Raw genomic sequence first — 27,909 nt, forward strand, 5'->3', positions numbered from 1 at the left:
TAAGAGTAATACCTTAACACTTGTTTAGAAATATCTTCTCTAAGTGAGAAGTAATACCAAATAGCTTATTCTCCTGTTGATGTTATAAAATTCTGCTCATAGGAAGCTAGCTGCAAACCCACACCAAATTCCAAAAGCACAAGCCTTTGATTTTGAGCTTTTTCTTTCCCTGTGTATCATGGAATGACATCACAGAATAATAAACCTCGCATTATCCACTTAGAGATTTGCCAGAAATCTTTGCTTAATTCTATGAATTTGTAAGGAGGATGGTGTGTTTATCAAATGAATAAGTACCTAAATGAGCCATCCAAATCTGAATGGCCTAACAATTAGTTAGAAATTCCGCAAACGGATCGTAAGCATAGTAAAGGTGTCAACAGCAACAAAAAAAAGCCTTGCAGGCCTACAGATTAATACTTTCTATTGCTGCACTTTGCTGCTGCAGTTCTCTTTGTGTCAGACACAGCACACAATTGCTCCATCCCTATAAACCATAGCTGTTTATTCTCTTTCTAGGCTTTGACTGCAGCTGTCCCTACTCTGGACTAAGTCCAGTATATTCCTATGGAGCCAGTACAGTTTCTTCCGTGTGGCGTGGCAAATGCTTTGAGTAGGGTTAAATCTCCACCTCTTGCCTTTGTTAAATCATATGGAACGTCTTCCTTCAGAGATGCATGATTTCGTTTTTCTCCTTGTTCTAGGGTTTTTCCCCTTGATTCCTAATTAGTATGTCTGAACATACACTGCTGATTTCAGTAAAGTAGGAATATCAGTTAAAATGCTAACATTTTTAGCTGCCTGATTCCTATATTTTGGATTTTTCCAAGCTTCTTATGGATTCTTCCCCTTGATATATAGTTTTGCAAGTTAGTTTGATCTTGGCAGGTACTAGCAGCCCACTTTGCATTTTCTTCCTGCTGCATGTGGAGTTTCCTATAGATCCGTCCCTGGTATTTGAAACGATCGCAGGATTGTAACTCTGCAACTTCTGAACTTGCTTTAGAGAATTGTCTGTAGGAATGCAGAGGGTATCCCCAAGAGGTTGCTGTTTGTCTTGTTGATCTCAGGAAGAGTTAAGTACACGTGTATAAAGGTAATCAGATATTTACCCATGAGAACAGGTTAAATGTTTAGTGAACGTAATTCTACATCCACCTTAGACAAGCCGTTTCCATGCTTAACAGCTACGGTAAGATTACTGTGTCTCTTCCACTCCCTCCTAATTTCACTGGACACAGGACAACATTCAACTGCTGTTTTGTTAATTTAAGAAACATTGAGAAGAACTGACTTAAGGTACGCAAGTAAACTAAATTACATCAACTTTTGCTAAATCATGTTTCCAAAAACTGTTGCAATGATATCTATCCTCTCTGAACTACATAGTTTATCAACGTGCTTCTTGATATGCAATGCCCCAAATTGATCCCTGCCTATACTGTCCAAGTTTACCATTACAGAGTGAAGCAGAATTATTTTCCTTGGCTCACATGGTAACATTGTTGATTGATTCCATAATTACGTTGGCCTTTTTGTCAATTTCTGTGTTCGATTTAAAGTCCATGATAAGTCCAAAGTCACTTTCTGTAGTTGTACTCCCAAACCAGTTTTCTAGATCTAGATTTTTGTATTCTCCCTCCTACCCTTCTACTTCTGAAGCGGAGGATTAAGCACTTCGGTGAATTACTACTCCATTTCTTCAGAGTACTTGCAGACTTCTGAATTTGATGCCATAGAATTTTTTTTTTCCCTCTTCTTGGTGCACACTGTTCCATTGTACAGTTTCACTAGCCCCGAACTCTGGGCAGCTGCATTGGTGTTTCATACATTTTCTTATATGCATCTGTTTCTGCCTGGTTTGCTGAGTAGCAGTTCTTTGAATAGTTATTTCATGATTCATTCATTTATCTTGACAGCAAGCAGAAGAAATAACTTTAGTAGTAAGCCTTTTTTTTTTTTTGGCAATACAGATATTCACAAATACTCTTTAGCTTTTTTCCCCCCAAACAGACTTGAGTTCATATAATTAATGTGTTTGCACTTGAAATAAACTAATGGCTAATATTTGCATTGTAGAGTTCACTCATCATTAATATAGAGAGATTATGAGGAGCTACAGTCATGGAGAGGTTGCTTTATTTTCTATATGGAAAGAAAAACTACTGTTAAGAAAGCATTGTGCATTTTGTACAATTACAGAATTTTGAAAGTAACCTCACTCTTTATTGTTGTAAGAATGCCACTAGAAACAAGCTGTACAGTCAGATCTTGTAGTTTTCTGTCAAATGTGTTCGCATGGGTCAAGATCCACGTGTAAGACTGTAATTTAGGTACATCTGAAGAGTCTGTGTTCAGCCATAGCTCACTTGAACTGTCTTAAATATGATCTCGTATGATGAGAAACCTGTCAAAGAAAAAAAGATGTGAAAGGAGTTGTTTTTGTTGTGGTAACAGTCTTTGACCTTGAGCTGGAACTGAACAGAAGTTTGACTTTTTTCCCCCCGTCTTGGTTACATTACTCTGAATTATTTTCTCATTGGCAATGGTTTGACAGTACTGGAAATCTTAGCTGTAGGTCTCCTGCTACAGGATCCAAAGTACAGTGATGATACGGTGCACAGTGCTGAACGGATACAAATATCACCTTGAATAAATAGATTAAAAAGTATTTTCTGATGGAATAAAAGATTATGGCATACAACTGCTGTTCATAGCATTCTCTCTAATATCTCATTGAGTTATTCATCTGTCTCATAAGCAGCATAAGTTCTGGACCTGGAGTGCAGAGGGTGGTGTACACTGTCTAGTTTTTCTTTGGCTAAAGCAAACACAAACTCGCTCTGGCAAATCGCCGATGCAGTGATCCAGTGCCGTGTGGCCTGGCCTCATGGAGTTCCCAAGTTAATTGCAAGGAAAGGGAGCTCTGGATCGCACTGAAGGGGGTCTTGGTCAGTCTTGCCTCCATATTTGTAGCCTTTGATACAAACAAGTACTTTCATATGAAGACTTCAGTAACACCTATCAGTGTTTTCTCAGCCATGTATTGTATTCCGCGCGGATTTACAGTGCTTCAGCTCTTTCCAGCTGGTGCTTCGGTCCTACTTCTTGGAGAACAGCAAAACCTTTGCTGTATGAAAACAGCCTACCTCCCCCCAGCATAACCTGTGGTAAATGTGAAAGCAGTTTCTTTAGCACCTGCTTGGGTTTTACAGCTGGTTTTTGTGAGAGGATCAGACTGCCCCATGTTTGCATTCAAAGTGAAGTGTGTGAGTGCTGGAACTGAGGAAGCTGAGTGAAAATACAGCGTGTTGTGGTGATTTGTAAGCATGTCGGATGTCAAGTTTGCTTAGGGTGGCCTGTCAGTGATGCATGCGTTCACAGGTTTTCAGATGTGGTTATTTCACTAGAAGTAAAGTAACTTTTGAGTAAACAGGAAGCTACAAGAATGTGAGGAGCTGGTAGGACAGAACCAGTATCCTTTTTCCTCTGTCTTCCCAGGCGGTGTTAATGTGACATTATAAAAGAAGTTCATCTGACTCATCTGTTTCTTGTCATTGGAGGACAGAACTATAAAAAGACATGGAAGCACTCTGTATCTGTAGTCAGATTTATGACTAGGAAGATTAACCTGGCATGGAAAATTTCTGATGTTTATTTGGGAGTCGGTGAAATAGAAACAAGCTGGAATTTACACATTTGTTTTGTGCTGGGTTTTTTTTTTCCCACTTCAGAAATAGAAGCATAACTGGCTTAGGTTCTAGAAAGACTAATGCCAGTGTTTTAAATGTAGTTTGTATTTGGAACTTCACGTAGGGGCAAATGGTTATTTTAACAAATGATTGACTTTGCTCTTAATGAAATCACTTACAATAACTTTGCAACCAGTGACTGTCAGTAACTCTGGCTTGTGAAGTATTCTCGTAAGTATGACAAGTTGCACTGTGATTTAAACATAATGTCCAGTGCAGACAGACCACCCCCTTTAAATTGCAGCAAGTGGGAATATTTGGAATGCTAGCAGAAAGCAGAGTGCTTGTGCCCTTCCTTCAAGCCTCTCGGCCATTTCTCAGGTTCTTCAGTGGGAATGATACGAATGTGCTTGTAGTTCCGCTTTGGATGTCTAATGCTTTTCCTTTTGGACAGATTGAAGGAAGAACTAGCTATAGCATGTTATCTTAATCTTGCTACAGAGCATGATGTTTGGCAGAGCAGATAATATCAGACTTTTAGCATTTTAGACTGAGGTTGCAGGAAAATGTAGGAGAAAAAGCTTGATTCCTCTGGTTATGTCTTGAACATGCCATGCTTCACTGGGCCTCTTTGCTTGGACTCTACTACTTATACATGCTTACTCAAGTGCTTCGTGAAATGTGTCTTGTAAATGATACCTCACTTGATCTGGAAGAATTAAGACTTACTGAGGCATCTTGCCTGAAACCTGTTTAGACTTCTGTTTCTGGAAGTCACTTCCCAGTCTGGCACATCATCATACTCATAATTGTTATTTTCCCACTCAGTGTCTTATAATAGCTGGTGGCCCAAGATTAGATGGTTCTCCTGATCCCATGTTGAATTCAAGCTTACACTGTTCTCTTGCTCTAAATTGCGCCTTTTCACTTAAATGAATCACTAGAATGAACTCTGAAAATTGCACTTGTAGAAATTCCCTTTTTAGGTATGTGGGTTTTTTTCTAATAGTTCTGCGTCAAAGTTAAATACCTCTAGCAAGGTGAAGGAGTCTCAGTTTTGTTGGTGTATCCGATGTAAATTCAGAGCAAAACTTACTATGGAAGGAGTAGGAAACAGTACCTCAAACTTGTCTTGTGGGCATCCAGCTGAAAGTTGGGGAGGCTGCCAAACTTCGTACTAAGTATAGGCTGGTGAAATTATATGGCACAGAAAACTAAAAGTAGAACAGTGGGGCCTGGACAGCCTGCTGATCCACTCTAGCTGTGAGATCCCAAGAATACTCGTCTTCTGCATCTTTCCAGTCTGCATACTACTGCTCTTTACTCAGGTTCCTACCCCTGTTTTTTTTTTTAACACTTTTTAAAAGATGAGAGTTAATAACAAGAAGTATTACAAGTCTTTGTTTTGGAAGAGGGAGTGGCTTTTGGTCTTGGTTGTTCTTTTTGTTTGCTTGCATGCTGTTTTTGTTTTTGAAATGGTTCTGAAAGGTTCTTGAAAGCATTGTTGGATATTTAAGGACAGAAAATAGGTTGCAGAGGTATTCAGTTCCAACAAGTCAGCCAGCTTACAGCTTAAAAGCCAGCTAGTAAAGTACAGATTGAAGATGTATTCTTGTCTAAGGAAATAAATGGTAGTGTTACCGTATCTGTCATGGGTACAAGAAAATTGACCTGCAAAGAGTGAATTCTGCAAGCTGGTGTAGTTTAGACTTGTACAGGCTCTGCAGACGGCTTGCAAGGTAGCTTTGCTGCTGCCAGTCCTGCACGTGTCTTTGGGGAGGGGGAAGGAGGAAGCCAGCAAACTCTTACAGACCCTGACAAGGCTGTGTCCCCTGGGTTTCCTGGGCTGTGCTCCCTTCATTTGCCTGGAAGGGGACAAGAGAGCACCGCAGAAGCTTGTGTGATGTGCTGTGGTTGCTGTGAGTTGCCTAAGCATCATCTTTTAAAGGCCCTGGTTGCACTTTGGTCTTGACAGCTGACAGCCTCTTCATAGTTTCAGAAGCATTGCTCAAACATCCTCAGGTGCTGTGTCAGCTTCTGGGGTTCTGGCTTCCAAAACTTCATGGCTGTTGCTGGTTCCCCAGCCTGTTCTGTGCTTGATCCAGAAAGCTTTTGAGAGCGTGAACCAAGAGTTGAAACTTTGCAGTGTCTCTCGGCATATTGATGAGGTTGCCAAACCCACCTCAGTTTGAAGGCAGCTTTGCTAGCTTTGGAAATACAGATCCGCTGTAATGCAAGCTAGGCTTGTGTTTCAGGTACTGGAATCCAGATTTTAATGCATTGCTATCGTATGGGTTTTTTTTTTTTATAAAGGTCATTATGTGCCATCTGAAGTCTTACTTAAAAGCGTTGTTAACTTGCAAGCTTGCTTTGAAAGCTGTAGAACTATAGATAGATAGCTGTCATTTCCAGACATGGAAAGATTACTATAGTTCATTGTTGTCAGTAGCTATTGTGTGCAGTCAGGATGTCCTGGGGAAAGAGCGTGCATGGTTTAAAGTTGATGTTAAGTACATCAGCATTCCAGTGGTAGTAAGCTAGAAGAAAGCTGTTTGTATTCCGCTGAATTACCAAGAGCTTGGACTAACCTTTTTTGGGAGAAGTAGCAATTCTGAAAAATTTTAGATTGGTTATTCCATTTGTGATGGATTCTGAAAAGAAAAGTTTTCTCCGGTATATAAAGTGTAAAGCTTAACAAAACTCTTCCTGGAACAGGAAGGCAGAGTGAAACAGTCGGCATTTCTTTAGGGAGAGGCCATCTACATTAATGTCTTGTTAGCAAAGTGAAAGAAGTGCTTTTTCTCTGAAGACACTGCAGCTGATGGATATATGAACGTTTCAGTGGTAAGTGCTTTGAACATATAGACAGTTTTTGTTGGTTCCTTTTAATTTTGAAATCGTTTATGTTTCGTGCTGGCACTCAATTGTTTTTCCAGTCACTACTGGCTGGGAATCAATAGATCTCGTAGAAACTGTTGTTGCTTAATGATTGGGAATGCAAAGTTTAGATTTATAAGCAGCGTTATCTCTGGAAAGCTGAGGTTTTCAGCTAACCTGAATTTAAAAAAAAAAAAGAAATCCACTGCTATGTACAAAGTTGTTTTTAAAAAAAAAAAAAAAAAACATCATCATCTGTGGAGCTTTATTTAGTTTAATTTCAAACAAAGGTGCCAGAGGCAATTTTTTGTGTAATTACGAAGTGTAGAAGAACGAAGAGGTAGGAGAAGCCTTAATTTAGCAGTGAACTGTGGCCACAGAGAATGTTAATATTTTTGTAATATGCGGCGATTTTTCTTTCTCTTTTTCTTGCTGTAGGCTTATTACAACACATTCTTCCAGATCTGCAAGTAATTGTGAAAATAGCCCATGAGAAGAGTGCATATTTTCCATAATAGCTTTGTGTAGAAATAGTTGTTATAAAAATGTTGATCAGGCCTGTTGGCATGCTGTGTAAAACAGAATGGATTCAACTGTGTTGTTTTACTGGTTAAAAACTTTTCCTTTCACAAAGGAAGTCTAATGGGGGAGCAGATTACTGTACTTTCTTTGTTTGTTACCCATTAGTGTTTAGGCACCTGGCAGGAAGTTTGAATACTTTTTCAGATTAAAGTCTGTTACTTTAATTTGCTAAGAAAATGTGTATAGAATGGGCAACACTTTAACGTGACTTAATTTTTGCTACTTCTAGAAGTCATTGCAGTCCATTATTTCCATATTTGTACTTGAAATATAAGGAGGATACATAACGTTATCACAGGTCTTGCAAAAAGTGATGAACTGGGGAGAATAGCTGTATGTGGGTCATTGCAGTATCTCTGAAACAGATGAGCGTAAGTGTAACTTAGGCATCTAGATAATTACGAATATTGCATAGCTTAAAAAAATTGAACTTTTAAAAAGTAAATTCTAATGCGAAATTGTCAATTCTCGCAATGTAAAATTGAGAAAACTCCTGTCCAGAGGGCTCAGCTTTGGCTCAAAGGAGTGTGTGCAACTCCCCTACAAAAAATTTCCCAGTCACCAATGATTAAGGGCTTAAGTTGGAAACAAACAAAAATGGTTGTGCTTTGTCTTCTCCTTTCTCCTTCCTCACCCTTGTCCAGTAGTGGTTAATAGAAACTCTGGATGAATCATTCTTCTTGTCTCATTATTCATTAATCATGGAAGCATGTTACAAGCTCAGTGTTGAGTGGCTAAATACTTGTCTTGATCGCCAATTTAAACCGTCTAGTTTGACCAGGAATGTTCCGCTTCCTATTTTGGAACAACGATAGTTATGCTGTATCTTCTTCGCTTTTAACAGAAAAGGCTGAGAGGCTTTTGCCAGACTAAGGAGCTCATAATTAAAGGGGTTTGCAATGGACACTACCTTTTGATAGCTTTCTGTTTGTACTCAAGCCAGAAATCCCGTGTTCTGGGTACATACATGTACAGTTGGGGGGGGGGGGAGATGTGTCACCCCATAAACTACTGCTCCTGTTCTAAATTCTGAAATTTCTATCCAGCAAAGAAACAGGTTTTCAAATACTTGACTGCATTTGTGAGCTGCTTTGTGGTGCTGCTGCTGTGTGATTGGACTCTTGCTGGTAAATGACTGTTGAGTTTTTTTTTTTTCCCCTCACGTTACCACATAGAGCTGCTTCTGAAGTGGGAAGGTATAGGAAGTGAAAGAGTAATCTCCTTTCATTGTGGGAAGCATCTGGATTGTGTTCATTTCTTTCCCTTAGTGTTTACTTTCTTACTAATCTTCTTTAAAACTCTGTTTTTTCAGTTGTTCAGCAAAGTATAAAGTTGCACGTTCTGTTGGAGACTTTGCGTATAAAATTTGTCTTTAGGCCTAGTAAACTTGCTTGGTTGACCTCACCTATCACCCTTTGGTTTTCTTTTTTTTTCCTAAGCGGTGAACTTCAAAGAAGTTAATGAAGAAAACAAGAGAGAACTCTTCAGTGAAATATTTTCTTCCATTGAAACATTGGCATTCACCTTTGGAAACGTGTAAGTTGGAATCCAGAGCGAGTTTTTAAAGAGCTTGATGGAGCTGAATCAAATTAAGACTAAACAACAAAAACTTTCATTTTCTTTTGGACAAATATTAGCTGGTAAACTAATTTAAATTAACCACATCCAGAACAGTTTTACTGCTTTTTTTAGGTGTTTGGTTTTTTTCCTTAACAAGGCAAATGATGATGGTATAGAAATTGCAGGGAATATAAGACTACTGCTAAAAACTGTTTGCAGAACTTTTAAAGGATATCAGAAACACTATCTGAATTTTTGTTCTCGGTGATCTGAAATTGCTCGGTGAGGTAAAGTAATGAAGTAACATAATTCTTTGTTTTTCTGGCAGTGTTTCAGACTTCCTTATGGGAGATGTAGACAATGGCTCGTCACTGGGACTTCCTGTATCTCGGAGAAGTCGGGTAGGCTAAACACGTTCTCTTCGAGTGTGAAATGATATCTTTTAAAGGAGACTTTCATTTCCACTGAAACTCTATACATCATGGAGCTGGGACACTTGGAGTCTTCTGAGTGTTAAACCAAGATTAAACCCTGAAAAAAATGCATTCAAGGTTTCAGATACTTGAATGTATTCTCAGTTCTAAGAGCCAGTGATGACTCAACAGGGCTAGCACTCAAATACGTAAATGATAACCTGCTGTAATTGTATTTGAGATCTTTAAATTGTTTAAGTGAAAAGAACTAAATACTTCAAAGATATTTGAATGATTTGCATGCTGGAGTAGTTAAATAGACCTGTTAGACCTAGAAGCTAAACGTTTAACAACCTCTTTTTGGCTTTTAAAGACTAATATTCATTACAAAATAAGTGTTTCTTCTTCCAGAGCCCAGTTTGTTCTGTAGCTGTTTCAGCAACAGTTCACTAAGAGAACTGAAATAGCACTGTCAACTTATAGGTAGTCAAAGAAAAACATTAGTGTTTTAAACTCTCCTTTAAGCACTTTGAAGGGGAGATTAAAAAATGCTCAGTACCAAATTCTGTTCTGAATTTTTGTGTGTCTAGAAGCAGACTTTCAGGTAAATCAAGTCAAATTAACAGTTAAGTGCAAGGAAAATGCAATTGATAATTGGCGTGTATGACAAGCTAAGTTGTAGCAAGGTTAATAATTTTAGATTGTGGAGGTTTTTAAAGGCTTCGTTGAAACCTGCTTAAGGCTTATCATTCCACCACACAGGCTTGATCATAGCAGCGCTGTGCAGCTACAGCTGAGAAGTAGTCTTTTTGATTTTTTTGCTGTGTTTGGTACCACATGTGTGAGAAAGATGGATGATCACAGAAGTTCTACTTCTGTAGCTGCTGCAAAACTCATCTTTGCAAACAACATGGAGGGGAAGGAGGCTACTTGGGAAACTCGTTCCAGCAGGCCTAGAATCGGAGGATTAGGTTGCTGATAAAAAATATGGAATAAAATCGCATAGAAGCCAGCATCTCATGTAACTGAAATGAGATGACTTGAACAAGTACTATTTCAGCTAATCAGTTCATGAGCAGAAGGAAGGTGCTCAGTTTGCCAACACTTTAATTTTGTAATGGCTTCATAATGCAAAAATATGTTCCTGTGGAGTGAGATGGTCCTATACATTGTATTGTAAAGTGAATGCTTGGCTAAAAGATCACTCTTCTGAACGTAGAGATGGGGGAAGGCCAAGGGGAAATTAGAATATAGTAAAATGAAGAAGGAATTGTAGTCTAGATGCTCCAGAAGTCACCAGCTTATATTTAAAAACCCTTTTTTGTTGTGTCATTTGCTTTTCCTAATGTGGAAGGGAGCAATTATAAATTTTAGAGCAGGTAGGATAATACTGTTCCATTTCTTGGAAATCTGTCTGAAATTTAAGTGCATTTTCGTTTAGGCAAATAAATACACGCTTAGCAGATGAAGCATTTCACTTTGATTTGAAATTCAGAGAGCAAATTGGAGGCCAGCTAGGAGTTGAGAGTTAGCAGGGGTTAAATGTAAAATATTTAAGCATCTCTATTAACTTTTCACTCCTGTAGATGCATACGTTCGGTGGTTGAACATAGCAGCTAGCTGTATCTTAAAAAGATTGGAGTATAACATTTTGGTAGAATTTAACATGTAAATGCTTTGAGGCGTAATTAAGGAGAGAGATTTTAATTGCCTGCTAAGTTAGGGACCTCCCTAACTAAGCTGTTGAGTATTGCTCTAAAGTAGGCAGGGGGTGTGGGGGGCGGGCAGGCTCTGATCTTGCTTCTCTTGACTGCAGGGGAGTCTACATTCTTTAGTTCAGGCATTCCACTTGGAAGCTTAAGTTAAAGGATATGTGTACCCCCTCTTAGCAAATGTAATTGTTCTTATTTGAGCCCTTGTAGTACAACCAGAAGTACGAGGTGGAAGCAAAGAGATTTCTTAATTAAAAACAGAAGAGCTTGAGAATACATTGGAAGAGATGAGACTGGCATGTCTGCCCTTTCATAACTCAACAAGCTATTTGAATGTTATTCGATGCTCTCTTGGTCTGAGAGCATTAATAAAGGAGAAAGTTAAAATTTTCAAAGTGTGTGCAGAGGTTTGCCTCTGTCAGGGTGAGAGTTCTTGGGTAATGGGGGGGGAAAAAAAAGGCGGAAGAGACCAGTTAAAGTTGCGAAGTGAAATCTATCTAAAGGTTAGGCTGGTTTTTAATTATTTTTGCTAGGCTTACTGGGATGAGTCACTGGATACTTGAGGGGACAAGCTGTATGCATCAAGTTCTGTTAATAAGTTGTAGGACATAAGTAGAAGTAGTTGTCCGTGTGCTTGCCTTTAAAACATGGTATTACATATTTGCAGCGAGGTGAATGAGCATTGATTAGGTGCCCTAACTGGACTGTGTGCCTGAATTACTGGAAAAGAGTGAAATGATTGAGGTCTTATGGAATGGGAAATAATTTTTAGGACCAGAACTTATAAGTGTCTCCTGACTTAATATTAAGTATGGAGTGTTTTCCTCCTCTTATTTGTTCTTCCTCAACAACCGTATGCCACTTTAAAATCTACTTGAAGACAATAATGCTTTATACCCAAATCGGAGCTAAATCTAGGAATGTTCAGGCTTTCTGTGCAACTGAATATTGATCCATCTGTAAACTGAGATTTGGGTTTTTTTTAACCTTTTGGTTGACAGCTTTGGATGGATTTCCCGCCTGTTCTGAAAAAGTCTTTCCATTTTACTGGAACTCTCTTTTATTAGACAGCAATTGTACTAGTATTCCACTTTCTTAGGAATGGAGCTGTTCTTTAGAGTGTAGTTGGATTCACTTCAGTGTAAGTGATTAATATCTCACATGTTTTGGTATACGGAAAAGCTGCTTTTGCTGCGAAGTAAACCATGATTGTTGAGGGATTTTTGTGTCGTTTATGATCAGTTTGCATTTACGTTTAAAAAAACCAAACCACAACAAACTACTTGTATCATTGTTACTGAGCTCCATTTTAGCTTTAAGTCTGAAAATAAAACAGCACCAAAGTCTAAAATGGAAACATGCTGTTCATGTAAAGCTGCAGGCCATTTTGCATCTGTTTCTCAGCCTTTGTCTTCTGCCTGCTCTCTGCTTCTGAGTTTTTAAGAGTAGTTTATACATTTGAAATTATGTAGGGTTGTGTTGTTCTTTGGTGTGTTTTTCTTTTTAAAAGGGGGTGGTAGTTACTAGATGAACTTCTATTAATTGAAATTTGTTCAGCAGCCTGGTTTACAGCACAGTCCTACAAATGGTTCTATTTGCACAATTAAAGCGGTAGCAAAATGCAGCATGAGGGCAAAGGTAGGGATGAAATCTTGTGCTAAATTCCTTTTATTATTGGATTAAATTCTGTCAGGTTGTACTAAATATCAGGGCTTCATTAGCAAGTGTTACTAGTCAGCTATTGCACCTAAATTACTTGCATGTATTTTAGGAGAAATCGTAACTTTATTCCCTTGAGGAAGAAGTAGAGGATTCTAATGGCTTGTAGAATGGTGTCTCCTATGTATGTGACACTAGGTCTGTATGAAATGCTTTTTGAAAGATAGGTAGGGGTCTAAGAAAAGCTGGAGGTCACTTAAATATCAACCTGATTTGCTAAACAATTAACTCTTTCATCACAGCCTGTCAAGATTGTTGATATAAAGGTATATAATGATTACTTGCCATTTCTTATGTCTCACTCAACAGCTATGGGAGCTTAGAATGTGTTGTGCCTTATATGAGAGGGAGTTACAGTACAGTTTGTGCTTTATCTGAAAAAAAAAAAAAAGGTGCAGATAATGCCATTTATTTTGTTAGCCTGTCAGTTCCAGTGAGAGCTTTTCTTTGCTGACTTAATGTTTTGTTTCTTGTGCACCAGTCCTTTGAGAATCTTTCTGTGGAGTCTGGGGGTTCACTGCATGAAAGGGATGATATTCAAGGTAGGTCATTCAGTTAATATAAATAAACACCATTCTGTATCTGTGTTTTCATCTTCTAAAATGTTTTAAGTAAGTTGCTTGGTCAGTTGGTGGGTTTTACACCTATGCTGCTATTAAAACTTCACTGTAAAAAATCTGCAATTGTAGAGGCTTTATGCTTTTGAGAATAACCAACTTGGGTTGCTAATGGGGGATGGGAAGAACCAAGGCTTGAAGCACTTCTGTATGTCATCATATGATTCATGCTTTATCGGGTCACTTTCTTTAAGAAAGTTATGGTGGCCATATGACTACTCCAGATAAAATACTATGACCCTTTAATTTGTTCTAAAACCTCTGTCAGTCCTGTTTAGAATCAACTGGCATTAAAGACCAACTCAAGATCAGAGCTGCTTAAGCATTCACAGTTGGCTAATACTGGCTTTGCTCTCAGTGTGTGGTCATGTCTAAAATTCACTTCTTTGTGTTCGATGCTTTATTTTCAGGACATCTCCGAGCAGAGGAGGTTGATAGCATGCTCCTAAGAAATGACAGTGGAATTGAATCGGCTCTGTCCTATGCTAAAGCATGGTCAAAATATACCAAGGATGTAGTTGCATGGGTAGAAAAAAAGCTTAGCTTGGGTGAGTGGCTCTTTCTGGCATTTAATCAGCTTTGTCATGATAAAATTAAATCTGTTGTCATGCCTCTGTGCTGCAGACTGTCAATAATGTGATTTCTAAATTAGTAGCTGTTCCGCTGAAGTGGACAGAACTATCACGCATTTCCTATAATTAAAGGCCTGTAACAAAGTGGAAGGTGGTCCCCTCTGGAGCCTATCTGTTAGAGGAAGAATGTAAAAAGGATTTAGCATGTGATACAACTGTTAGTGTAAACAGCAACTGTGATTTCTTTTAACAGAAGTGGAGTGTGCTAAAAACTTAGCAAAAATGGCTGAAACTGCTAAAGCTGTTGTTGGACACCAGGTGAGTATATCTTAGGGGCTTTGTTTTAAAGTCTTAAAAATGTATGGGATGCCTTGCCCAAAAGTGAAACTTTGGGGATGTTGAGGATGATTTTCAAGTTGATACAGAATTGATTTATACAGTAAATCACTGGCTAAAAGATCTGCTGTGCTTTGTCTTCTCATCTCCTATGGAAATTTGGATATATAGATTTATTTTTGTTGAAAATGCAGAATAGCCTTATAGGTTTCACAATATGCTTTTTTTCCTAATATCTTGTATGCTTTGTGATTTGAACTTGTAGACTTCTCTTTCAGAGTGTTTTCCCAGTAAAATGAAACATAGCTGAGAAATTAGTTATTTTCTACTTTCATCCCTAACTGACTTCTACACACGTATAAATATCTTACTAAATTTAATTGCAGATCTAGTTCAATTATAAGACATGTAGAATGTCAGCATGCCTCTACCTTACCTAGAGCATTAATGTTTTTGTTGTGTGTCATTTTAGGATTACATGCCGTTCCAATCAATATTCATTAATGCTTTTCAAAATGATATTGAGAACAATCAACTTTGTCAACAAACAGCTGCTGCTCTCCAGTCTAACAAGTTTGTGCAGGTAAGCTTAAAGAAAAAGACCAAGATACTGTTTAGGTGGTTTAAAATTTTTGTAACAGCACAGATTATTCAAAAGAACAAACTTGCAGCCTATAAGCCTTTTATGGACTCTGTTAATGTTTCCTATCTAGCCTCTTCTCGGAAGGAAAAATGAGTTGGATAGACAAAGGAAAGATATCAAGGAACTTTGGCAGCGAGAACAGAAGAAAATGGTTGGTATTTCTTTCATATCTAGCAGCGTTCAATCTAAAATTCTTCAGAGGGACAAAACTTTCAAACTAGGCTGTTATGCACTTAAATTCACGTGTAGAATCTGTAGAGCTTATTGGATGTAACTGTCATTGACATACATGCATTTGTAAGAGGTTATCTTTCTATGACTATATGCTTTGAACTGCAGCACACAGACCTGTGCATAACAATCTCTTTAAATATCACTTTATATAACTGTAAAATTAAAATCATTAATTCTTTTGCTTTTTTCATCTGTTGTATTCTGCAGCAAGAGCTGGAAGCTGCTCTACGAAAAGCCAAGTTGCTTTATACACAGCGTCAAGATGAGTATGAAAAGGCAAAATCCTGCACTGCTCGTGCTGAGGAGGAACATCTTGGCTCAAGTGGAAGCTTTGTGAAAGATTTCAGCAAGCAACTGGAAAAAAAACGAAGGCTAGAAGAGGAAGCTCTTCAAAAAGTAAGAGTTTTTGTCCTTTGCTTTTAAAGTTAAGCTTATACTGGCTTTACTCATGCTTCCCCAATGGGAGCATTTGACGAAGTGTTTTGTTCGTAATTCTTAATTTTAATCATGCTATGCTCTTTTGGGCTTTTATCCTAAATGGGAATCTCCAAGTACAAGCATCTTCTGTGGGTTTTTTTTTTCTTGCTTTTAGTATTAAGGCCTGTAGTCCATCAATTCTTTATACTTGTGTTTTCTCTAGGCTGAAGAGGCCAATGAACACTATAAAGCAAGCATGGCAGAGGTTGAAGAAAAAAGAAATGATTTGGAAAGCTTTAAAAGTGATGTCTTAACTCAGCTTCGGGAGCTTATTTACCAGTGTGATCTTACTCTTAAAGCTGTAAGCATGCTTTTTAAGTCACATTTGGCACAGAAATTTATATAAAGACTAAGAGAAAGCCCAACTATAGAGTTAACTGCTCAAAATAATTTTCAAAGAAGTCAAGCCAATAGGAAAAGAAGGAAAGTTTTTAATGTTTGTGGTGTTCTCTATCTGTTACAAGAGGGTTTGTTTTTTTTAAAAAAAAAAAAAAAAGAGGAAGGTGTTATACACATCTTGAGTGTTTTGGGGTTTTTTTAAGCTGTTGCTTTGCAAGAACCCTGACTACAAAATGCTTGTAAAATCTCTCTAAGAATATTGATGGCAATAGCATTACTCTGTTGCTTAGGAGTACAGCCCCCATTCCCATCATTTTCGTTACTGCATTAACAAAGGTGTTTGGCTGAAGCACAGGATGGACATTAACACGCTGCAGCATGGAGCCGGCTAATCTTGATGAAAGTCTCAATTACTACAGGGTCCATTGTGACTGATTTAACGTGTTAATTCAATGCGTGTAAATATGCAAAGGATTGTCAAAACAGTATATGTACGTACACAGTTTTTAAAAAAAGCTTTAAGAACACAATATGCCAATAGAGGTGTACTTTTTTTAGATGAGACAAAGACCACTTAATGCTGGGGCAGGAAGGGAAAATAAAAACCAAACGAACGTGCACACCCCTCCTCAAGCAACCCAAAAACCAACCCATAAGACCAGTAGAAAGCTTAGACAAACTTGTCAGTTCAAGTATATCTAAATGGTGATCTACTTTGCAACCCCAAAGCTGAAGAAGCAGCCATGCAGAGCCCCCTTCCCTGGTCTCTGCCTTGTGATAACATTTTTTAGAAGTTTTATGTTATTTAACAAAGAAAGTGTTCAGTTTATCTGTTCTGTTGGGACAAGGAGTTTTGTCCTTTTCTTGTCTCAAGGTGATATGGAGATGATCTGGGTTTGGAACTCCAACTGCTTCATCCTTGTAGTGGTAACTCAAATTTCCTCCAGAGCATGAAAAATGTCTTTTTGGTAGCAAAAAACCTTGCTGTTTATCTTGATCAAGCCAAAGCGGGAAGCCATTGGAATTACCCTTGCTACCTGGAGGATTCAGTAACCCAGAGAGAAGAAGAATACTAATATCTGTACTGCAGATGAAGTTTTTGCAGTTGGCTTTCAGGAATCTTGAAAACATCTCTACAAATGTTACTGGTTTTTAGAGGTTTTTCTAGTCTTATTATTTAAATAATTTTCTCTTGGGATATTAGTTTGAGTTGAGTAAAGTGTAAGTGACATATCTAGTAAATGATCTACACATACTGAAACTTTTTTTTCCCCAACAGGCAACAGTTAACCTGTTCCAGCTGCAGCACGCTCAGGTTGTATCTCTTCCAGTTAACTGCCAGTCCCTCTGTGAGAGTGCCAAACTCTATGACCCTGGTCAGCAGTATTCAGAGTTTGTGAAAAGTTTGCCAAAGGAAAATGTTCCTATTGAAACAGGTTCTTTTGAAACCCAGAGTTCCCAGGTTGACGGGTGAGTCCCAAACTACAGGTGGCATTTGCTTGGTTTAGAATTAAATGCTAGGCACACGTGTTTAACAGTAAAACAATGTTTTTAGAGGAATTAAATGAATCCTGGTGTTTTATCACGCTTTACCCTTCTCTGTTTCTTTGACTGATCTTTTGTAGATTATATATAATGTTGACATTAAAACCTGACTTCAAATTCCAAAGCAGAATGTCATTTTGTGTAATAAGACTTGCTAAAACATTGACAATCGTTGTGCAGGAATTGACTTGTTACTATATTAATGTAGATACTGGTTAATATGAAAAGTGTGGATTTTGAACTCTGCAGTGTGGTGCGGCAGTAGTATTTGATAATCAGTTTAGAAAGTCTGAGGAAGTAGTTTTCCTTTTCTGCAGGCCTTGCTGGTACGGTACCTTCTTTCATGTTGTTTACACTTGGCAACTTTTTGGCAGGAAGTGTTGCAGATTTTAGTCTCATGCTATGGGACTAAAAAAAGCTTAGAGTCCACATGCCCCTGTGTTATAACTTCATTATTTCTTTCCAACCTGTGTGAAATAGCAGGTTTTACTGTTAATCTATAAAGATACAGCTAATGTGGAAGACTACAAGACAAAAAGCCAACTCCTTCTGTCAGTATGCCAAATGCTTTTTCACCTTTAACTTGTTGTAAAATAGTCCTCTTGGCACTAAAGCACCAGAATATCCATTCCAATCTGTGTGTTTCACAGTTCTACAGGAAAGTGTCGTCATCATCTTTCAAAAGGAAACTAAATACAAAAAACCTGACGCTTGAGTCAGACTTGTACCAACAAAAGCCAGGAAATTCAAAGTTAAAGCTGAGATTCTTAGTTCTTGTCCGTAAATTTCCTGCCTTTTAAGACTGATTTAGGCTATACTCATAAACTTTGACTGAGGGGGATTTAACTATGCAGCTCCCTGAGAAACTGATGAGCATGAAATTTCAAACTCTTTGTGTGCTCTCCCAGCTATTTACTGCTTAAGATTTACAGGAGTGTGTTTCTTCTCCTCCCTTCTCCCCACCTTTTGTTTTCTTTGACATGGCCTTGTGATTCTTTGTGTACTTGAAATGATCATTTTTATTGTTTAGGTTTGCATTTATTTAAGGGACGGTAGCTTGGACAAATGCAAATTTTAATGCTTTTAAGTCTTTATTTCCTTCAGCTGGATAGGTTAGAACTGGTTAAGAAACAGCGTCCTGACTGCTGAACTTGGCTAACAGGCCATTTTGTCCAGAGGGTGCTTCAGCGTTTTACATGAATTACTGTTAACAATTTTCTGTCCTGATCCTGAGAGCAGATTTTCACAGTGGACTGACTATAAGCTTTCTGGCAGCTTCAATATGTTTTCTGTGCTTTTAAAAAATTTAACGCCTAGATGTTTATAGTTGAATGGTCCTGATGGCTGGGTGGAGAATCTTTTGGAGGAAAGCATAAAAGTAGGACTCAATAGCCTGAATTATTCTGATCTGTAGATGAACAGATTTGCTGGTTTTTTCGCAGTCAAATAATGGTCAGAATACCTTGCAGAGCTGTGGAAAAGCTGATTTACAGGGTGGGTAGGGAACACTGGGAAATTGCACATATTTAATTAAAAATAAATTGCCACCCTTCTGCTTTTTATTTTGGTTTTTATTTGGGATTTAATAATTACATGTCAAATATGTATGTTCATGAACAGCAATTAAATGAAGCATTTTTAGTGCCCAGGGATAAAAATATACACTGCTTTTCATTTAATTCTATTTTATTCACTCTTCAACTTACTTTCTTCTTTCTGAAGGGTTTTTAATAAGCAATCAACCAACAGTGTCCATACGTCACATGGTAACTTATCTCAGTGTTCAGGAGATTTTCCGGCTCAGACATTAGATGATGTGGGAAGCCCAATTTATCATCGTTCACAGAAGATTGGAGAGAAGAGGTCTTCCAGCAGCACAGATATCCAAGGTAGTTCTTCTGAATTTCATCTGTATTTCAGTCTCTAAATAAAAATACCGGGGAAAAAAACCCAACAGGTACTTGATGTCTCACTGCGAGAAATGTAACACTGAAGGGGTTAAAAAAATGTATTTTGAAGTTCAAAGCCTATAAAAACAGTTATGTACTTGAGCATGAGGACAGTGGAAGACTGGCTGTATGTGTACTTAGATTCTTTGACAAGAAAGGTGAGATGCAATTCAAAGAGCAAGTACTGTCAAGCTCCATGTACTAAACTATTTCATTTAACTTCAGCAATTTAAAATCCATTTGTAATTATGATGTTGAATGCAGGTCTTTTTGCAAAAGCACAAGTCTCAGGTTTCTGAAATGCATCTTCTCACTACATCCTGGAGGCTTTACAGGAATATATGCTCTGAGTTTTTTCACTATATTGCATGTTCATGTGACTTTTGCAATGTTTTCCTATCTTTAATATAATCATAGTTACTCATTAAATAAAAAGAAAAGAATGTAATTTTGTCCTTGACATTTGGAATTCGTGGATTTTCTTTCTTTTCCAAAGCAATGCGAGGGCCACCACCATTCAGATCGTGGTCAGTTGGCAACCAGAGTGGAGGAATGTGCAGTGATTCTGAAAGCGCAGGGGGAAGCAGCGAGTCACGATCCATGGATTCTCCATCTGCTAGCCCAGGTACAGCCACAGTCGCTGCTCTACTAATTAGAAGTCTTTTCTTTGGTCTGTTTTAATTAATGAAGTTAGTTTAGCAAGTGTTGGACAGAGCCTGTTGGTGAAAATGAGCACTTGGGTGGAACTGATACTCACAGCTTCCTGCAAATTTTTCTCATCTGCTAGGGGATTTTAAAAGACGACTTCCCCGAACACCTTCCACTGGTACTATGTCATCTGCAGATGATCTTGATGAAAGAGAGCCACCATCTCCTTCAGACTGTGGTAATGTTGTTTCCATACCCAAAGTTTCCAGAAGATGCTTTTTGTCGTAGAGTGTGGCTTTTCTTTTCAATGTGCTGAAGAAAAGTACACTGCCAAGGCTGTGATTACAGGCAGCGTTGTTTTTCAATACAGTGTGCATCCACTTGAGGTTGAGAGCTGAAGGGTAATGTTCAGGTCATTCTAATGAAGCAATGCAGAATTGTCTTCATGTATTTAGATTAACTATATGGGCAGCCTTTGAACATTTCTAGTGTCTTCACCCTCCTGAGGTGAACATAAACGATCCACTAGCCGTTCCCTCCAGACATTTGCATTTAAAATTAGCTGCATGGCGCTGAGGTGTGAGATCACTTCTAAACTTTGAAGTGAAATGCAGAGATACAGAGAGCTGGTAATCGGTGAATTGGAAAAAAGTGGATCCAAATGTTTGGGGCAATAACAGATCTTACCCTTTTCAACTTAGATAAGCAATTTTTATAATGTTTGTCCCAGATTTAACCATTCCTAATTTTCAAATTAATTTTGACTATAAAGACAATGTTGCCACAGGTACTGAAACCTGAATAACTGGATTATTAGAAATAGTTCTATGGGATGTCTGCAGTACGTACAAACCACTTCTGAGGTATTTGCGGCACTTGCTTAGTAAAGCCTTTAGGAAATTCTTCGGTTAGTCCATATTTCCTAAACGTGTACTTTGCTCCTAGGAATGAGACTCTGTTAACAATATTAATTTAGATCCAGATTTAAAGCATGGCAACATGTTAATTAATGTAAACTTTCACTTGGAGTGATGGTGTTTAATCAATACTTGAGCTTTTAAGAAGATTTCTGGGCAATTACCTGTATATGTTAATCTTCAGTTTTTATCTGTAAAGTGAAGGATTTTGTTTGAGAGCTGTTGATAGCATTCTAAGTAAATTGCTTGAAAAAATTTGGTCACAAAAAGCACCAGTTGCTATTCTGGTCTAGAACCTTCTAGAAAATACTTTGATGTTCTCACAGGAGACTGAGAGCCAGTGATGCTTTTTTTATTTTATATGGCTTCTGCTGTAGGCATGTGTTAATTCTTCCCTGCTGCAAAGTATTCTTAAGTATTTCGGAAACACTGCAGGCCAAACCATAATGTCATCTTTCATCCTCTAGTACAGGATTTTGAAACGCATAGAATGAAACTTTCATGAATAGTTGCCTGAACTGCAGAGCAGTTGGAATTAAATGTCCTGTTATTTTCACATGCCATTAATACAGGAAAAAACTGAAATACTTAAAAATGCAGAACTGATTGTTTGATTCTACTTCTATGTAAGATCATTTGATAGTTGTGCCCGTTATGTAAACTGTAACATTGTTTTGCTTCCTTGTGATTGAAATGGTTTTGGTTGCTTTGATGGTTGCTTCTGTGTTCTGCAGCACGGTTCTAAAAAATCAGAATAAATTCCCTATCCCAATAGTAGAATGGCCGTAACACAGAAATTCTCTCCAGGTTTAAATGATCTGACATCTGAAACTGCAAATTCTCCAGGACCTTTTAGAAACGCCAATATGTCCAAAGCAGCACAAACACACAAACTGCGGAAGCTGAGAGCTCCATCTAAATGCAGAGAATGTGACAGCTTAGTGGTATTTCATGGAGCTGAATGTGAGGAGGTAAGTTGAAAAGTAGTTTAAATTGCTGCTTGGGATTTATGTAAAGTCAGGAGTTTTGGAAACTCGCATTAATTTCCTGTATTAAAAAAATACAGAATCATACTTTGTGGCTCTTAGAATCATCATGAACTCAAAGCAAAAGCACAACAGACTAATAAATCTTTCCTTTTGCTCACATACGGGGTGACAAACAGCAGAGACATTTCTTACGGTGTCAGATTGTATCAAACCATGTGCTTTTTTTCCCTCCCCTGTAGTGTTCACTTGCATGCCATAAAAAATGTTTAGAGACTTTAGCTATTCAATGTGGGCACAAAAAACTTCATGGAAGGCTTCACTTGTTTGGAGTGGAATTTGCCCAAGCTGCTAAAAATGCTCCCGATGGCATTCCTTTCATCATCAAAAAGTGTACGTCAGAAATTGAAAGCAGAGCGCTGAATGTCAAGGTATGCTCAAGTTTGTTCATAAAACTTAAGTATGAACAATCTCTTAAAATAAAAAAAAAAATCTTACGATGTTAATGCTGTACTGTTCGTATCATCTATGTTTTACACTTGACTTTCGAATTAAAATAGAGTTGTGCTGGTCTTTTAATTTCAGGGCATCTATCGTGTGAATGGAGCCAAATCAAGAGTTGAAAAGCTTTGTCAAGCTTTTGAAAATGGCAAGGATTTGGTCGAGCTCTCGGAACTCTATGCACATGACATCAGCAATGTTCTCAAGTTGTACCTCCGCCAGGTATGCACTTGAGAGCTCAGATGGAAAACCAAAGATGTGTAGTATATTTCTATAGCATATAGTACAAGAGGGGGAAGAAAACCCACCCTTTTCAGCAATCCTGCAGCAGGAGATTAAATGAGCACCTTGTATATTTGCAGTAGGCTTCTTTTCACATGGAGCCTGTGACAGGGGCGGGGAAAGCTGCAGGTATTACAATCTGTATTCCACATGGCCATAATGCCTCTTGGAATATTAGGACCATATGCAGAACAAGCTTTTGTTTATCCACTTGTAGTGAAGCTTTAATCCCTAAAACCTTTCTGATTACTGAATTTGCCTGTCTTATGTGAAGTTAAAATATTCCCATATTCTTGCCTCCTCACGCTAATATATTGCTGTTAATGTACGCTAACAAAAATTTCGTGAACACTCATAATGGTCGTGATGTGTTCATTATGAAGGGATTATCCACCTTTCTCTTTCAAAATGGAGTTTTAAAGCTTCATGATTGAGTTTTCCACAACTGTTTCAGTATGTATCTGAAAAAAATGAGGCTGGGATGTTGCCCAGTGAAATTACTGAGTCACTCTGGAAAACTTGTTAACCCTGAAAGGAATAATCCTTAGCTGCGTGGTCTTGTCCTCTTCCTCACGCTGACTGTCAGAGATGAGTATTCCAATCCTATGATCATCAAGTTAAGTGCTTTTGAAAAATTACGAAGAGGTACTCTGCCTACTTACTCAAGTAAAAAGTTAGCAAATTATATACATCATACTGGGGTACCAGTTTGAGGCACTGTCCTATATTTTGAATAGGGCTCATAATTAAAAAAGTCAACTAACATGTTTTATTCTGGTCTTATTACTTCCTTTGTAGGTGACCTGTTGGAGTGGTTTTTAGCTAAACCTGCTCATTTTAAATGCAGGAGCAGTGCCAGAAACATGCAGTTAAGACATTTTTAGACAGAATCCCGAGTTAAACCCTATTTGAGGCTAATTATTAAAACTAATTATTTTGAGTTTTATATAGTCTTCCTACTTTTTGCTGTTATCTAAGCTGGGGCAATGCAAATAGGTCAAGTTTGAGGTTTTTGTCCCTTTTTTTCTGTAATTTTTTAATTATTAACATTCATTTTCGGATGGAGAGAATACCGAAATCACAAATAAAATCAAATGTTATGTGGCCTAAAATCTAATTTAGAATGGAATATGGACCAAAATTGATACCGCATGTAATATACTATCAAAGACGGGGAAAAATAAGTAACTGTTCTATTATCACAGTATTTGTGCATATGCAGTGTAACACCCTCCCTCAGAGCAATGTCTTTCTTGAAATCTATACCTGTATTGATAAATGCTCAGTCTTGAAGCTATTGCAGGAAAGGGCTAGCAAAAGATTTTTGGAGAAAGGTGTAGGGAGGAGTGCTTTTGTTACCTGGGTTTGGATTTGATAAATTGTCGTTTGAGCTGATGAATAAGGATTGAACAGTGTCATCAGCTAAGAGAAGATGCTAGACCAGACAAAGTTGAAGAAAAATGGGAAGAAAACAAAGAAGTTGAAATTCAGGCTTGAGTGTGTTTCTGAAATATTCTTATTTCTTCAGCTTCCAGAACCCTTGATTTTGTTTCGGCTTTACAATGAGTTCATTGGACTTGCAAAAGAAAGCCAGAATGTTAATGAGGAGTTGGACCCTAAACAAGCTAGCCCCCAGTCAAAGAAAAGACAGTCAATCTGTATTGAACTGAATAGGATCATCATTAAAATTAAAGATCTTCTGAAACAACTGCCTGTACCAAACTATAACACTCTTCAGTACCTTATTGGACACCTTCACAGGTGAGAAAAGACTTTAAATGCAAACTGATGTTGAAAAATAAACTGCTACGTGCTGCGTACTAAGAAACTCTTGTACCCTTTTGATGACTGTAGAGTAAGAAGTCACATATGCCTTAGAAGACATTGTTCTGTTGCTGTTTCTTTTTCCAGTGTAATGAATTCTCAGGTGAGAGAAGAATATGGATGGAAAGAAAGGAGGGAAAGAGCTGAGCTCCATTATTCTTGGTTTTGTGCTAGCATTAAGGTCAGCAAGTAGCAACTTAGTGGCAGCTGCAGGGACCTAGGTGTGATTTACATTAGGATATGACCTAGAAAGGGCAGTGATTTAATGGCTATTAACAGAAAATTGAAACTTGTATCATGGGTATTAACCATTCTCCAGTTACATTTCCTCTTCTGTGTCCTCCAAATGCTGGATTATACATATGATGCTGTGTGATGAGGATGGACCAAGCTGATGACTACCAATAAAAAGCATGGGCCACAGCTATATTATTACTTAGAATGAGAGATGTTCTTTTTCCAAACCCCAGAAATGCCAGATAGCCCAAATAACATTAACAAATAGGACATAATAACACCCTATGTGGAAAGCTTAGTCCAAGCTGCTGTGAAATGCATTCTGCGCTGAAGATTCTGCCTGCCCACCAAACCCACCTTCAGGTTTTTTTATTGTCTTTTAGCCTCTTTAGACATAAGATAATATTTTAATATCTAAAATATTTCTGAAGTAGTCAAACACTCTAACTCTTGGGGTTTGGGGTTGGTTTTTTTTCCCTCTCTTTATCCAGGGTTACAGAACAGTCTGACGAAAATAAAATGTCGGCCAGCAACCTTGGCATAATATTTGGCCCAACTCTGATCAGGCCACGCCAAACAGATGCTACAGTTTCTTTGTCATCACTTGTGGACTACCCTTATCAGGCCCGGGTAGTGGAGCTGCTCATAACATACTATGAGAAGATATTTGATGTTTCATTGAAATCACTTCTGAGCACATCTCAGTCTGAAGAAACTGCCATTACAGTCAGAGTTGCTGTATCAGCAGAAGAGAGGGAGCCACAGCAGCAGAGGAAGTCGTTTGTTGCTGTAAAGGAAGTGAGTGACTTGTCTTGTGCTGCCACAGTGCTACCTGTGGCATCTTAACTTCTGTGTCAAAAGCTGTAGCATTCCAGAGCACGCTTCTTTTCGATGTTTGTGTTTGTTAAGGAGTGCCTTTCCTCTTGAGCTCTCATTTACTTTTGCTCTGACTTCTGTTAACAGGGTAGTCTGATAGCTCCAAGTGAAAGCAGAGCTTCAGAAACAGCTACATTGGTTTTGGAATCGAACAATGGCAAGAATACAAAAGAACAATTAGATACATCTGTAACTGGTTAGTGTGCTTTTATTGAGGCTTGGGGTGGGTGAATAAGCAGTCATGGATGCATTGGATGATAGTGCATGCAGCTCTTCAATTTAGACAGAAGCAAGTGATAAAATCTGCTTATCACTGCTTTGATATACTGTTTATAAGAGGAACAGAATTAAATCCTTCTAAAGACTTTCAAGAAACCTGTGCTTATGGAATCAGAGCTTAAAGTATTTGGTAAGAGAATACAACAGTGTTTTGGTTTCTCCCTTTTTATTATGCTGTGACTGTGAATATCTGAAATCCGCTATGACGCTGCAAACCAATATCCAGCAATTAACATGTTTTGACCATTGTTTTCCCCCAGAATGTGCATCATTGCCACTCACTGGAACTGAACTAGAAGGCTCTGGAAAGAGTAATTCTCTGACAGAATCATCAGCTACCAGTATTTTGGATATTAATATTTCTGCTCCAAAAAAGCCAGGTTTGCTAACCTAACTATAAATTTTCTATATAACTTTTTTTTTCTCTTTGTGTTACTACAGTGATTTGTTTTAATGTAGGTATGATTTCATCTACTTTATTTAGGAGTAACTATACATGATCCCTTTTGATTAGACTGATTTTCAGCTGACGTTACAAGTTCAGTCATGCCCTGTACATTAACAGTGCAACATTCTGAAACATATTAAAACTGTGAAAATATTCAGAGATGGGAAAGCACCAGCCAAAAAAAAAAAGTAGTGCAGTGCCTCTTTACCTGTTTTCTCCTTAGTGTCTTCCTTGGTCACATCTGTACAGTATGTGTTTTACTGCTATTGAAATGCTAACGTTTTGTTAGAGTAGGATACTCCTAGTATGTATACAAGGTATACCTAAAATCTGTAATCCTGTTGAAATACAAGTTGAGCAATCGGTAATAAAGTTCAAATTCTGTTGGCAAAAGTCTTGCTGACTTCTATTTAGATTTGGCGCAAAGATCCAGTCACATCTATTTGTGTGCTTCTAGGTGATGCTGCGAGTCCAGCTTCAGAGAGAGAGAACGATTCATTTGTTTCTCTAGGTGAAGACAACTGTAAAATCAACTTATTTCCTGGAAAACCTAACCGTCAGATTACCAAAGTTCCATTGCGGGTCCCAAGGACAAAACCCACTACTCGCCCTGTGAGCCTACCTGTAGACCGAATACTTCCTCCGTGTGTTTTAAATGAAAGAAATTCACGAAATGCAGGAGCAGTAAGTCCAGAGAAGCTTGGCAGGAGTCCTACTATTGAAGAAGTTTCAGAGGTGAAGGCACTCCCTGCTGGTAATACCTGCTGCAGACTTCCTTGTTATGACACCCAGATGCTGCGAAAAACTTGGGACAAGCAGTATAAACAATATGATATCACAGCAAGGACAGCAATGATTGTGACTAACGTGCCCCAGGAGAACCGAGCACTTGAGAGTGGAACTGCAGGTGCCTTATCTTCATCGTGCAGCAGTGGTAACAATCCAGCTGATGCCATTCTTCCCAGTAAGCCATATTCTGTTTCTGTCAGGTCAGGAAGGACAGCAACGGAAGGGAATGGTCCTGATGCCAATCCTCTTGCTGCCTTCAGGGCACCAAGAACATTGCAGCCACCCCCAGGGACATTTTATAAGCCACCCTCTAACAAATCAAAACAAAATGAAGAGGGTTCTTTTGCTAAAGCTTGTGCACCAACCAGTGCTAGCTCTGTGCTTCACCAGGATAATACTGTGAAACTGGCTAGGAGCTCTGCACTTCTGTCAGGTGATACTGAACAAAACACAAATGAACAAAAAACTAACTCAGAGGACATTCACCCCACAGATCTGAAGCCTACTTACCAGAGACTGAGACCAAAAAGGATCCAAGAACTGGAACACAGGGAAGCTCACTTTGTATAGGGTGCAAATTCCTTGTGGACTGTATGCAATTTGTTGATGTTGCCAGCGGAGGCTTCCCTTTGCCCCTTCATCCTTTGCCTTCCCTTGAGAATCCTACTTTTGTGCCATATTGGAGTTATTTTTATATATGCAGCATTTTAAAAATGGGGGGGGAGGGCTGGGGAATTGTGAAGGAAAGAAGTCAAACTTTTTGTAATTCAGTAGCTTTTCATAAAGATTTAATGCATTCCCAGTCTAGATACAGCTAATGGGTTCATTGAATAAGACACTGAACTTCATTTCCTT

At 38.3% G+C, this 27,909-nt stretch overlaps 1 protein-coding gene across 5 annotated transcripts in view; it reads left to right on the top strand.

Annotated features, from left to right (window-relative positions):
* ARHGAP29 (Rho GTPase activating protein 29) overlaps window positions 1-27,624 on the top strand; it is a 50,091-nt gene extending 22,467 nt beyond the window's left edge. The window contains exons 3-23 of one of the 5 annotated variants that reach the window (XM_086462725.1): window positions 8,591-8,687; window positions 9,040-9,112; window positions 13,037-13,097; window positions 13,583-13,720; window positions 13,998-14,062; window positions 14,553-14,663; window positions 14,794-14,874; window positions 15,165-15,353; window positions 15,598-15,735; window positions 17,053-17,243; window positions 19,041-19,210; window positions 19,764-19,892; window positions 20,055-20,153; window positions 21,640-21,803; window positions 22,061-22,249; window positions 22,404-22,541; window positions 24,130-24,362; window positions 25,154-25,460; window positions 25,626-25,734; window positions 26,078-26,197; window positions 26,723-27,624. In XM_086462725.1, coding sequence (XP_086318851.1) covers window positions 8,591-8,687; window positions 9,040-9,112; window positions 13,037-13,097; window positions 13,583-13,720; window positions 13,998-14,062; window positions 14,553-14,663; window positions 14,794-14,874; window positions 15,165-15,353; window positions 15,598-15,735; window positions 17,053-17,243; window positions 19,041-19,210; window positions 19,764-19,892; window positions 20,055-20,153; window positions 21,640-21,803; window positions 22,061-22,249; window positions 22,404-22,541; window positions 24,130-24,362; window positions 25,154-25,460; window positions 25,626-25,734; window positions 26,078-26,197; window positions 26,723-27,624 — 3,704 coding nt within the window. Of the gene's footprint in view, window positions 1-8,590; window positions 8,688-9,039; window positions 9,113-13,036; window positions 13,098-13,582; window positions 13,721-13,997; window positions 14,063-14,552; window positions 14,664-14,793; window positions 14,879-15,164; window positions 15,354-15,597; window positions 15,736-17,052; window positions 17,244-19,040; window positions 19,211-19,763; window positions 19,893-20,054; window positions 20,154-21,639; window positions 21,804-22,060; window positions 22,250-22,403; window positions 22,542-24,129; window positions 24,363-25,153; window positions 25,472-25,625; window positions 25,735-26,077; window positions 26,198-26,722 lie in introns of all 5 variants that reach the window. The other 4 variants (XM_009948933.2, XM_086462727.1, XM_086462726.1 and 1 more) reach the window with 4 other exon arrangements.
* The last annotated feature ends 285 nt before the right edge of the window (window positions 27,625-27,909 follow it).

The sequence above is a fragment of the Leptosomus discolor genome, chromosome 3, assembly GCF_034619465.1.
Source record: "Leptosomus discolor isolate bLepDis1 chromosome 3, bLepDis1.hap2, whole genome shotgun sequence".
In the NCBI taxonomy this organism is placed as follows: domain Eukaryota; kingdom Metazoa; phylum Chordata; class Aves; order Leptosomiformes; family Leptosomidae; genus Leptosomus; species Leptosomus discolor.